Source organism: Torulaspora globosa, chromosome 1, assembly GCF_014133895.1.
Source record: "Torulaspora globosa chromosome 1, complete sequence".
Lineage (NCBI taxonomy): Eukaryota > Fungi > Ascomycota > Saccharomycetes > Saccharomycetales > Saccharomycetaceae > Torulaspora > Torulaspora globosa.
In genome coordinates this window covers 464,659-477,292 of record NC_050727.1, presented here as the reverse complement: position 1 = coordinate 477,292, position 12,634 = coordinate 464,659, and the positions used below count along the sequence as shown (strand labels likewise).

Below are 12,634 nucleotides of genomic sequence, written 5' to 3'. Positions count from 1 at the left end.
CAACTTTTGAGATTCTTAGAGTGAAATTTTCACGGGTCACGTGATCACAGCTTAAAAGGCCTTGAGCTTATAGAAACCCCTTGACCATAGTCATCGTGAGCTATAAGAAGAGGCCAGCTAGAGCTGAGAGCCTGGTGAGTTCGCCGGTAGGTTCTAGTATATCAGATTGTTGGACTACTACACCTTGACAGCTGAGATGGGCAATTCAGAGACTGCGGAATCGAGCCAATCGCTCAGTAAAGAGGCCGTTGAAACGGCGGTCGAAGCGCAGCAGAGTGGCGAGGAAAAGGGACAATGGCAAGAGGAGGATGGTAAGAGAAATGGCTCTGATAGTGAGGAGGACGATGCTAGAGGATCTAGTGTGGATCCGTCAATGATTCATACCGCCATAACGGAGAAAGACAACCCTTTTATGCAGTTGCAGGACGATGAGCGTGATTTAGAGAATAGAGATGCGAAACAGGTGAGTAGATCAAGAATAAAGCCACTGCTGAACCCAAACGAGGTTTATCAGGATGATATGGACGATATCTTGCCGTCAAAGACGGCGGAAGCGAAGGAGCGTCGCGACAGTGGCGAATCTAGCAGTTTGAACGGGAAATTCGAGCTGCCTAAGGATTTGAATCCTGGCAGAGAGAGTTCGGGTTCAAACAGCAAGGTGCAGATATTGGAGGCCAACAAGCTGTCAGAAGGTCAGGGTAGAACATATATTGCTTACACAATCAGGTACAAGGATGCGCTGGTGCGAAGGCGATACAGCGATTTTGAGAGTCTGAGGAATATCCTGGTGAAGCTCTTTCCTATGAGTTTGATCCCGCCAATACCAGAGAAGCAAAGTATAAAGACGTATGGGAAAGCGATCGCGGCCTCGAAGCCCAGTTATCTTCTGCCTTCAGACGGGACGAGGTCGGTGGATCTCTCTCTTTCCGTTATCAATGGATCGGTGAACAATAGCGATGAGAGACTAATACGACACAGAATCAGGATGTTGACGGGATTTCTCAACAAACTTCTGCTGGATTCAGAGGTTACAAAGACTACCATCATTAGCGATTTTCTCGACCCGAATAATACTAACTGGAGTGATTTCATAACCAGTTCTGCGACGTTTTCCTCACTTCCCAGAAGTGTTTTGCAGTGCAATCCACTGGACCCGACAGCCACCACAAGAATACACGCATCCTTACCAATCCCGCATCTAACGTCTCAATCTTTGTTGCATAAAGACAACTCTTCTCGTGGGTTAGAAGTCAAGGACAGCTTCCAGGCCATCGAAAAAGATTACAAAAGATATGAAAACATTCTCAGTAATGGGATTTACAAGTACAGCAGAAGAATTACAAGAAATATGTATGATATGAAGCATTACATGAAGGAATTGAGTGAGGCGTATGCTCAGTTCGCAGCCACTCAAAGCCGCGGTGCAGAGCTTGCTGAGGAGTTTTCCCACATAAGTAACGCCTTCGATGAATCAGCAAGCGAGTTAGAGAGCACTGTCGGAAAGTTTTATTACAATATAGATGAGCCACTCAGTGAGTGCGTTCGAATGGCAGGCTCTGCGAGAGATCTGATAAAGTTCCGCAAATTAAAGCGAATGCAACTTGAGATGATAAGAAAATATTTAGCGAGCAAGAGGAATCAACTTGAAAAACTGGAAGAGCATGAGAAAGAGATGAAAAAGGTCGACTCTGATGTTGACCGGGAGATGAGCAAAAGTAACAAGATCAATTTGGAGCATCCTCAACCCAAGACTTATAGTGGGAAGCTCCTAAATAAATTCAATAAATTGGCCAGCATGGTGAAAGAATCGGTGAATTACCAAGATCCAGATCTAAACACTAGTATCCCAACTCTGAAAGCTGAAATCCAACAATTGAAGGAGTCCCTCGAAGTCTCTGAGAATGATGTTGAGGTTATCTCCACAGTAATCAAAGATACAAAGTTGAAAGAGTTCTCGAGTCAGCGCGAGAAAGAACTGGCTGAAATACTTAAGAATTACGCCAAATATCTGAGAGAATACGCACAGAGCAATCTCAAAATATGGCAGGACATTAAATCGACCCAAAGTTAGGCTTGGGTATCGCATAGTAAATGGGATTATAGCCTCTCGCCGGACAAGCCATTTATACTAACGGGATTACGTACAATTATATTTGTGACCATGGGGGGAAACGTCACCATATGAGTAAGAAACAGCGGTCGCTTTATCTATTCCACTGCATTTTTTGAGAAGGCGCATGTATGGCCAACTGAGCTGCTTAAAGAAGGGCACAATATTAACGTAGTATGGATACCTCAAAGTGGTTATGTTGTTGCAACGGATAGCAGTCACAATGCGGTCCGCCAATTTGCCCGGGTCGATGTCAGGGGCTAAGATTTTGGATGGCGTCTTTACCCTCGCAAACATGGATGTGTTAATTTTGCCAGGACATACCAGGAGCATCTTGATCGATCGCGAGCCTTTGCTATGCCTGCATAGCTGTCTAGCTAGCGAATTGTGAATAGCAATCAAACCACCTTTCGAAGCTGCATAGGATGTTAATCTGGCCGGAGCGATTTCTCCCAAAACTGACGCTATGTTGACAATGAAGCCATGCTTTTCTGCAATCATATCTGGCAGGAAAGTATTTATCATGATATATGCTCCAATGAGGTTGACCGCTATAACTGCTTTGATCTCTTCATGAGTTATTATGTCTACCGTATTAATTCTGGTTATTCCTGCATTGTTAAGCAGTATTGTTACAGGCCCATGCTCACTGCTTATTTTCTCATGCAACGCTTTCACCTCGTCATGATCAGTGATATCACAGCGGTAAAAGTAGACATTGTCAGCCTCCCGGAGTTTATGGGTCGGTGACATCACGTCAACGTTGATAACCTTGATACCACAGCTTGCCAACCGAAGCACCAGCTCTAGCCCTAATCCTCGTGATCCACCGGTGACAAGTGCGACCGTATTTTTATGAAAGCTTGGTCGCTGTGAGCTATTGCGAAAAGTCAGATCACTAAAATCCATGTTAAAATGACCCATTCGAAAGCGAAGCCATTCTGTCTGCTCTTGATGAAAGAGATTCATTATTTAAATGAAATTTTTATGACCTTTAAAGGTCTCGATGGGACTTTAAAGCCAACTATCGTCAGAATTATTTTGATTTTGGCGTAGCGACACAAATTCATATTTTTTTTTACTGACGCGCCAGTAAATAACATTATAACCTACTCATCTTACGACCAAGGAACAGAGTTGAAAGGAAAGCATCAACAATAAAGATCACGAACGCGACGAAAGAGATGTTTGATAGCCTTGAAGTTGAATAATGGAACTTTTGGGAAATAGCATTGATAGAATTGCAGTACATCATACAATGGCCTTGGTCCGGGTAACTGTGATCAATAAGCTTATAGCAGGTCAACGGTTAGTGGAAAGGCCAACTCCTGGATAGAGCAAATAGTTATTCCTTTCCAGACGCTCTTGGGATATTTAGGATGAATGAAGCCCCCGACTATATCAGAGTGAAACGAAGGAGAGACGAGGATGCGGTTCAAAAGCTACGTATGTAGAGCTCATCAAGCCGGAACCCGATACAAAGGCCCGATACTAACTATGACACATTCGTTATGATCAGTGATTGACGAGGGGAGAAGGGTCAAGAAGGGTAAGTTTTTATTCCAGCTCACCAAAACCGTTAATGAGCAAGCTTACGAGTCCGCCAACGAGGGAACAACACCACTGTTGAAGTTGGCCGGCGATGGTCATCGCCATTTTGTGTTGGAACGACGAGGCAAGCGCCGAAGACCTTCTGCCGATGATCTCGACCACGGCGAACCTGAAGCTCAACTGGCTCCTGAAATCACCCAAATGATTGAGGAGCATCTGAGATTGAGCGGCACATCGATTGAAATCGGGCTGGGCAGAAAGAGAAAACCAAGCAGAAAGCATTTTACGGGCACAGCTGCCGAAGTGCTGACCATCCCGAGTACCGATTACGTGTATGATATCTATCACCTCGAGAGCGTGCCGGATAAAGAATTCGACGCCTATAAAGAAGCCAGTGACGTCGGATTCGTCAAGATTGTCTACGCGGATATGGATTTAGTCCCTGAAGAAGACGACGACTTGGCCGAGAAGCCCTTATCGGATGATGAGGACTCCAATGAGGAAAATTACTATCGAAACGACTATCCCGAGGACGAGGACGACGATCGATCTATCCTCTTCGGTAGTGAGGGCGAAGAGATAGCAATTGCAGAAAAATTAGCGGGGAACCAAACTGAACCCTATGATGATCTGTTCGCCCGTCTTGGTGATAGCAACAACATATTATCGTCCCTTAATGCGATGAATTTCGTAGACCTCGATGCCGATGAAGGTGAGACTGACAGCGACGACAAGGTTGGTGATCCAGAGATGTTTCAGAATGACCAAGACTCCGATGAGGACGCCATGATAGCGTATCGCGACCGAATATTTGGTAAATTACAGAGGATGATCGATGAAAGATGAGTGCCAATACAGTTGCTGTGACTGTTTTGCATCTTGTGTATGGGTTTATTTCTCTCCGGCCCAAAACTTATTTTCAGTACAAAAAATATTGAGAACGATATTCGCGTGGTGTTTGGGTGTTTTGAATTTCTATCATCGCAGCATGGACGCAGACTGCCAGATGATCTCGCAAAGTTTCAGTGGATGGATGGCTGCGACTGGAGACCCGCTAATGACTAGCGGTAATATCTGGGTTATCATGAGTTCATTTGTATGGAGGAGATCTGAGGAGATCAAAACACCACCGAAATGAAGTACATCCAAACCGAGCAATTTGTTGAAGTCCCACAAGGTGTTACCGTCAACATCAGATCCAGGGTTGTCAAGGTCACTGGTCCAAGAGGTACTCTAGTCAAGAACTTGAAGCACATTGATGTTACTTTCACCAAGGTCAATGAGAGACAAATCAAGGTTGCTGTCCACAACGGTGACAGAAAGCACGTCGCTGCTTTGAGAACCGTCAAGTCCTTGGTTGACAACTTGGTCACTGGTGTCACCAAGGGTTACAAGTACAAGATGAGATACGTTTACGCGCATTTCCCAATCAACGTCAACGTTGTTGAAAAAGACGGCAAGAAGTTTATCGAAATCAGAAACTTCTTGGGTGACAAGAAGGTCAGATTGGTGCCAGTCAGAGAGGGTGTTAACGTCGAATTTTCTACCAATCAGAAGGACGAAATGGTCTTGTCCGGTAACTCTGTTGAAGACGTTTCCCAAAACGCTGCTGATGTTCAACAAATCTGCCGTGTCAGAAACAAGGATATCCGTAAGTTCTTGGATGGTATCTACGTCTCCGAAAAGGGTGTCATTAATGAGGAAGCTTAAGCATTTTACATTGATTTTGTGTAATATAAGTAATCTGTCTTCCGATCGTCTAGTTTAAATGGTGCTAGAATACAAGTTACAGACACCCTCTATAAAGAGCTGTCGCCTGATAAAGTTGCTGTTTGCGCCACAAGCTTCAGATATTCTTGAAGCTTTCCGCTGGATTGGAATAACAGGTAAATCTTGTCTGTTTCGTTAGCCACCAGATTGGCAAACTTGAGAGCTTCTCGAATGAACGTTGGGATTTTAAGGAGTAATGCAGCTTCTACCAGTTCTTTATGCAACTCAATGATAAGATATGGCGTGTACAACGACCTTATCTCGAAATATATGTTCCTATCAGGATGATCCTCTTGTTCATAAAGCTCAACAAAGAAGCTTCTGATAAGTTCGAATGTTCCCTTGGAATATTCTTGAAATCTTTCTATCAGAGATGGCACATTCGATTCGGAGTTTAGTTGACTAACGGTTTTCCTCCATTCATCAAATTTCTTTAATTCGGCAATCAGCCGTTGGTATTCTTGAATCTCCTTCATTTTAACGTCATTATCATCGCTTCCACTTCTTTGAGACAGCATATCCAGTTTATAGTTTTTAAGCAGATCATCCAGAGAGTTGTGATTCATGAAATATTCGAGCGATTTGATCTTTCCAGTTATCAAAAACCTCCTCGACAAAGCAATGACAGAATCCACTGCATCGATATAAAGTCTACCTTGCAATAACCATTCCACGCTGGATATCAAGTGTTTATCAACACTCGTTATGTCATATGTAACTGTTACCTCACCCTTTGGAGTGTAGTCTGGTTCTGTCTCAGCGAAGACCCGTTCTGTTGTCTTTCTCAAAATGTTTGACGTTGGTAATCTTAGGAAATTCGAGATTTCCAGCTGCTCTGCTCTCACATTTTGGTCCTCTAAAGTTGATAAGATGAAAGAATATGCCTCTATAACGTCCTCCTCTTCCAGGAAACTAATGTAAACAGGGATAACCTCGTAAAGGTTGTGCAACTTCATGATGCTGAGGTAAGCAGTAATTAACTTAGACTTGTCCCTTGGTGTGATTATCCCAGGGCTCACGAGGTCAAGAACGATGCTCATATGCGTGACGATCCTCAGTAGATATGGTTTATCGGCCATATCATTTTCTGTCGTTTGCCCTTGGATCATTTGTAGAAGAAGCTTCACGGCGGAGTGCAGGACTGACTGGAGAGTATCTAAAATGATCCCACCCATCAACACACGGATTGGATGCTCGCTTTCCGCCGGGTACCTAGAGGACAGCAGATTCAAAACAGTCTGAAGATCCAATGCATGAGATGGAATTAAGAGAATCAATTCGTCTTTTGATATCTTATTCTGGCTTTTCAAGTAATTCTCCACCTCGATCTGCAGTATTTGATTCAAATAAAGCAACAGCCCGGAATCCCAGCCAGCGGTATCAGTAACCCCTTCGGGCGGTATATCTCCTGCGAGGAAGCAATAGATTGCTCTTTCATATTGATTAAGCTTCGGATCCCTGGACAGGCTGTACACAGTTCTTCTCCACAGCGCATGTTTTTTAATTCCTTGTCGGCTTTCAAAATCATCGCTAACCTGAGTGTCGATCCTGGGGTCTACATAAACCTGCATTCCGCATAAAATCATGCTGATGGTCAAATTATCGGAAAGTTTGCACTCTTCTAGCGCCTCTTCAATCTTACCTGCAATCAGCAGCTCATAAACGTACTTGAAGAAAATACAATCTTCTTCCTTATCTTTCGGATCAAGCTGTGCCAGCTCATTTCGCAAAGGGTAATCCAAATCGCAGCTTTTCAATCCACCAGACATCATCGTGTTGGACCATTTGGTGGTGGGAAGGCCGGAAGGCCTGCTAGGCGGTGTCATATTGGTTTGAATCCATACCATAATCAACCAGATTTGATAAAGTTCTCTGTTTTCATGCAACAACTGCTTCTCAAACACTGCGCTGGAGTTGAAATGCCTCACATCCATGCTTTCCAACTCCTGATCAGCGGTCCTAAAGCTGAGCAGTATTTCAAACAGATGCCAGAGCTTAACCTCAAGTTCCCAATCTCTAAAAGTTTCCGTTCGCTTATCTGTCACTGCAATTGCACATTTGGCAGCAATTGAACGGAATTCACGTACAATATCAAATGGATCTGATGCTTTTTCCTCATCGAATTCGCCTGCAATGAAGTCTTTCAGAGCATTTGCAAAATCTACGGCACAATTAGGGCCCTGAACAGCTTCCCCGTCAGCTTCCATTCGTAAATAGAGAATAATAGCCACTAGAAAAGCCACAATGAAGCCTTCTAAAGCTTTCAGTAAGTCTTCTTTATTGACTATATAAGTACCTTTGTCTTGGATAAACTCGACCTCGTAAAAAAAAATATTCGTCATTATGACTGACACTATGATTAATGGCCCAAGTCTATATATTATCACTTCTATATTGTGCTTAATGTTGGTGCTATTGTAGCTGACTGTTAGAGCATCAGTCTATGTAAATTTGGTACTCAGACACACAGCCATTCTGCGAAGGCACACCAGCCAACGCCGGAATCTGCTGTCACCAGGCCGGTCCAGGTGCCTGTCTCCCTGACATGGACGGCCGTCTTCCAAGTACCATATGCAAAATGCGGGTCATTCTTGCGTAGCTCGTAGATTTTTCCAGAGGGTGATTTAATGGCCATCGGTTGGCGACGATTCTTCGCGAGGGCAGTTGGCGAATATATGACGCTGTCGAACGGATGCTGGATGACTTCGAAGTCATATTCATTGTTGGCAAATAGGAATTTGTTCTGAGGTCCAATGATATACATCTCGACTTTTTGAACACTTTCCGAGGGCTTACGAACGGCGAATTCGTACTTCATTTCTGAGCCGACGTGCTTCAAAGGAACCATCATGGAGAGAGGATGCACGTTAGCGACAGTCGTCTGTATTCCTCTGACACCAGAATGTATATATAGAGTGCCCTCATTTGCACCAGGTGGAAGTACTGCCTTGACCACGGCTATTCTTTGAGAGTTGTCTGTTTTGTGCCTCTTGACTTGAACCAGCGCAAGCTCCATCTTTCTGTACTCGTGTGACACTTTGGTGCCTGTGCTGGGGATCACGACAGAAGCAAAGAGTTCGATGTCGCTTGGAATTTCCAACGAACATTCAAATATCTCTGAATCCTCTAAGAAGGCAAGAGCCGTGCTGTATTTGTAGAGTTTCAGACCATTTGTGAAGAACGACGGGAAAACTAAAGGCAAATAAAGTGCCGATAGTCTATCAATGCTGGGGACGATGTGTTGCTCAAAATCTTTCTGCGGTATGTGGGTGTAGATGAACCGCAACGGTTCGACAAGAAAATAGTCATCATCTGCCTTTGTTATTTTTCTGTTTTTAACGAACTCATGGATTGGATTGGATGTGTTGCCCAGGATAACATCTATGAAACGCCACTCTTTGTTGACCAAAACTCGCAGCCAACAATGGTTGTACTTGAAGTCATAATCATTAGCTGTTGGTGTTTTGAGAAACCCGAAAACAAGCTCGCAAGTAATCCCCAAAGCATTGGTCAAAGCCTTGTATAGGCATGTCAATTGGTATGGTGTACAATGTTTGCGATGAAGTATGGAATCATAAATCTTGGGTGTCTTCGAAAAGTGGGAAAAATCGGTAGAGCCATGATCATCGATTAACTCAAAAGTCTCAGCGCAGAACACGTAGATGCCTCTGAGTTTCTCAATGGTCGTCGAGTAGCGGGCAGAAAATGTTGTCTGCGCCCAATTATCGAGTCTCAGTGAGCCGTCTTTGACGCATCTGTTTCTTGTCATCTTGTCGATATAATCGAAGTTCATCGCAGAAAGTTCAATATCAATTAATCCAGGTTGACCATGAGAAGTGACTTCGTTTGTATTCAAACCGTTGTAAATAGCGTCTTGCGGATGAAGCACGAGATCGCGGTTGCGCTCTAGTGCCCGCATGTATCTAGGATGCTTTTCATACTTGGTCAACGACCGTGACCTATTCAGATGGGTTTTGACCGCGAGCCAATCTCGGGCCTCGTCGTGGCTAGCGGAGATGCTCAAATTTTGTATATCAGGCAATCTTGGGTATTGAACGGACTGTGTTGTAATACTCTTGCCAGTTGCAGGGTTACTTTTTGGCGTGATCCTTTTAAGAATGCCGCTCATTTTGCTATTTGATTCCGCCTGAATAAATTCATTCGAGCTCGGACTCTGCGATCTTTCCAGAGAATCAGTAAATGACTGGGCATATCTGTGTCTCGCAAAACTACCAGCACTGGTAGCGCTGAAGTCGCTCATCAGGGCAAAGCTCTCTTCACTGCTGGCCGAAGATGTCGCAAGATACCGTGAATCGGAAAAGATTCCCGAGGCATTAGAGTTTCCATTCAGCGAAGACTTTTCTGGTTTGTAACCGTCATAGAACGCCTGATTTCCCCTGTAATGATTATAACTTCTCGAGTCGCTTGAGGAAGGTACGTCGCTGGAAGAATATGATTTCGGCAGTCTCCGAGAAGTCTTATCACATTGCATATTAGGTATAGGTGGCAATGGTGGTAAATCATCTTGCGAATTCCCCAATCTCCCGTATCTATCGGCTACCTCATGGGAAGGCCTCGATCTGTAATGAAACGTTTTTCTGGTGTTGATAGTATCCTGCGCAAGGTCGGACGTTGAGCGAGAACTGTGCTCATACAGCTTCGAAGATGGTTTTTCTTTTGGAGCTGAGGATTCTGAAGCTCTTCCTCTCGATCTTGCCGGAATCGGTGGCACAGATATTTTCGCAGCAGGTCTCGCAACTTCAGTAGTGGCACTTCGACTACTTTTGTTTAATTGTTCCTCCAGAATATTTACAAAATTATTAGGAAAGTAGCCTGAACACTTCTTGTTTCTCAGCAGTCTGCCATAGAACCAATCTCCTGTGATTCTGGTAACCTCCATAACATCACCCTCTAAAAACCCTAGATCACCTTTCGTTTGACCAGACCACCCATATCTTGCCTTAACTTTGAATGGAGGAGCCAGTGGAACACTTACAGACATATAGCTTCGGTCAGATGTCGCTTCGGTCAGATGTCACTTCAAGTGCACTATGCAGTTTCTTCTACAGCAGTTTGTAACGATTGAAGCCGCTAAAAGCATGAAACTAATCGCCACTAGCTGCTCAAAAGTCTATATATAAAATCGAACGACCAAAGAATATTGGTTGCACAAGCCTATCCCTCGATAGATCCACTAAACTTCACCATTACTCTTTCACAGCGTCCTCTACTAATTGCCCTACAGATCAAGCCAGCCATTTGAAAAAACGTCTCGAAGAAAAAAAAAAAAGCTAAAAAGTGAAGAACGGTCAAAATGCCAAGCAGATCTGCTTGTCTTTGCTTAGATTCTATTATTTAATTCAGTGGGTTATGCTCTTGGCGTAGTCTCTTGACTTCTGAATCAAAAGAGCGTCTGTGAGGACCAGGGCAGTCATTGCTTCGACGATTGGGATAGCTCTTGGCGTGACGGCAGGGTCGTGTCTGCCCTTGGCAGCTAGAACACCAGGCTTACCTTCGTAGGTGCAGGTCTCTTGTTCTTGCGCGATGGTGGCGACAGACTTGAAGGCCACAGAGAAGTAGATGTTCTCGCCGTTGGAGATACCGCCCTGGACACCACCTGAATGGTTGGTCTTTGTTCTCAACCGTTTGGTCTCTTCGTCGTAGTAGAACATATCGTTGTGCTTGGAGCCCGGCACGGAGACGCCGGCGAAGCCTGAACCGATCTCGAAACCCTTCGAGGCGGGAATTGACAGCATTGCGTGTGCCAGGAGTGCCTCCAGCTTGTCGAAGCAGGGCTCACCGAGACCAGTGGGCAGGTTTCTCACCACACAGGTAACCACACCACCGATGGAGTCCTTGTTGCCTCTATGTTTTTCGATCTCCTTGACCATTTCGCCGGCCAAGGCCACGTCGGGACATCTGATGAACCCTACGGAATCGACCTTCTCTCTCGTGATCGTGTTCAACAGATGGTGGAAGTTCGGATCAAACGGATCCCTGTTCATCTTGATGGAGCCGATCTGGGACACAAACCCAACGATTTCCACGTTGGAAACCTGATTCAAGAATTTTTCAGCGATGGCGCCAGCGGCAACACGCCCGATGGTCTCTCGAGCGGAAGCGCGGCCGCCACCGGACGATGCCTTCAAATCGTATTTTTCCATGTACGTGAAATCTGCATGCGAGGGCCTAGGGTAGTTGTCCATATCGCTGTAGTCATGAGGTCTCTGGTCCTCGTTCCGAATCAGCATCGCGATTGGCGTCCCGAGCGTTTTGTCAAACTCCACACCAGACTGAATTTCAACCTTGTCCTTCTCGTTTCTTGGTGTAGACAACTTGGACTGACCTGGTCTTCTCCTCGATAGTTGGGGCTGAATATCGCCTTCTGTCAGCGACATTCCAGGTGGCACACCATCCACGATACAGCCGACAGATTTGCAATGCGATTCACCATACGTGGTGACACGGAAGATATGACCGAACGTAGACATAGTTAACTTCACGGAACAAACGATGACTGGGCCTTCATCTGCTGCAACAACTACTGTCCATCTATAGTAAGCGGTTTAATAGTCATCGGTGGAAAATTTGGGTTTCTCTTCAGATGACGTACATTGTGATGTGAAATTTTCCCGCCGCTAAATTAGCCGCCGAGGTCGATCTGACCAAAAAGCTTACCAGAAAATAGCCGCCGAGCTCATTCCATAGGCGCTATCGGGCTCAGAAGGCGATATCGTGGCACCGCAAGTACTGTAGCCAGCCGCTGGTGAGACGCTGGGCTGCTAGAGAAGGAGCTGTGAAGCGCTTTGGCGCGGGTCCGCACTGAGGCGGTATGAAACATGGGGCGAGTCCTTAAGGATCTTCTGCCTCTCGACATGGCATCGGGGGCTCAACCAGGAAGTCGTGCTGTTCCCAACTCAGCCATCTACGTGGTCAGACGTGGCAACGCCGAGAGAGGGAGAAAGCGATCGAAAGCAGTAGCGCATGTCCAAAACGTTGCCTGAGGGACTTCTTAGCGCAGCTACCGCATCTCGGGCGACTGCAACGGCGCTCATCTCGCAAGGGACACCGAAACTGGCGCCGGAACTGTTGGCGGCGCTCCTGTGGCGCTGCCGGCAGAGGAGCATAAAAGAGAGCTTCGCCCGAAGCGCTACGACGGTGCCAACGACGACCAACACGCCAAATCAATGGCTCTGCTTCAGT

General features: G+C 45.4%; 7 protein-coding genes across 7 annotated transcripts; 3 read left to right on the top strand and 4 right to left on the bottom strand.

The window, feature by feature from the left end:
• Positions 1–196: 196 nt before the first annotated feature.
• On the top strand, positions 197–2,071 carry ATG20 (Atg20p; the record flags this gene model as incomplete). Its single annotated transcript, XM_037281215.1, has 1 exon — positions 197–2,071. One exon carries the CDS (start codon positions 197–199, stop codon positions 2,069–2,071), a length of 1,875 nt encoding a protein of 624 aa, XP_037137110.1.
• Positions 2,072–2,137: 66 nt separating this feature from the next.
• HG536_0A02510 (short-chain dehydrogenase/reductase) lies at positions 2,138–3,079 on the bottom strand (the record flags this gene model as incomplete). The annotated part of the gene is made up of 1 exon (XM_037281214.1): positions 2,138–3,079. The coding sequence occupies one exon, from the start codon at positions 3,077–3,079 to the stop codon at positions 2,138–2,140; it is 942 nt and encodes a 313-aa protein (XP_037137109.1).
• A 783-nt stretch (positions 3,080–3,862) lies between these two features.
• On the top strand, positions 3,863–4,507 carry IWR1 (Iwr1p; the record flags this gene model as incomplete). The annotated part of the gene is made up of 1 exon (XM_037281213.1): positions 3,863–4,507. One exon carries the CDS (start codon positions 3,863–3,865, stop codon positions 4,505–4,507), a length of 645 nt encoding a protein of 214 aa, XP_037137108.1.
• Positions 4,508–4,795: 288 nt separating this feature from the next.
• On the top strand, positions 4,796–5,371 carry RPL9A (60S ribosomal protein uL6; the record flags this gene model as incomplete). The annotated part of the gene is made up of 1 exon (XM_037281212.1): positions 4,796–5,371. The coding sequence occupies one exon, from the start codon at positions 4,796–4,798 to the stop codon at positions 5,369–5,371; it is 576 nt and encodes a 191-aa protein (XP_037137107.1).
• An 89-nt stretch (positions 5,372–5,460) lies between these two features.
• NUP84 (Nup84p) lies at positions 5,461–7,773 on the bottom strand (the record flags this gene model as incomplete). The annotated part of the gene is made up of 1 exon (XM_037281211.1): positions 5,461–7,773. The coding sequence occupies one exon, from the start codon at positions 7,771–7,773 to the stop codon at positions 5,461–5,463; it is 2,313 nt and encodes a 770-aa protein (XP_037137106.1).
• A 116-nt stretch (positions 7,774–7,889) lies between these two features.
• On the bottom strand, positions 7,890–10,433 carry CYK3 (Cyk3p; the record flags this gene model as incomplete). The annotated part of the gene is made up of 1 exon (XM_037281210.1): positions 7,890–10,433. One exon carries the CDS (start codon positions 10,431–10,433, stop codon positions 7,890–7,892), a length of 2,544 nt encoding a protein of 847 aa, XP_037137105.1.
• A 358-nt stretch (positions 10,434–10,791) lies between these two features.
• ARO2 (bifunctional chorismate synthase/riboflavin reductase [NAD(P)H] ARO2) lies at positions 10,792–11,922 on the bottom strand (the record flags this gene model as incomplete). Its single annotated transcript, XM_037281209.1, has 1 exon — positions 10,792–11,922. One exon carries the CDS (start codon positions 11,920–11,922, stop codon positions 10,792–10,794), a length of 1,131 nt encoding a protein of 376 aa, XP_037137104.1.
• Between the last annotated feature and the right edge of the window lie 712 nt (positions 11,923–12,634).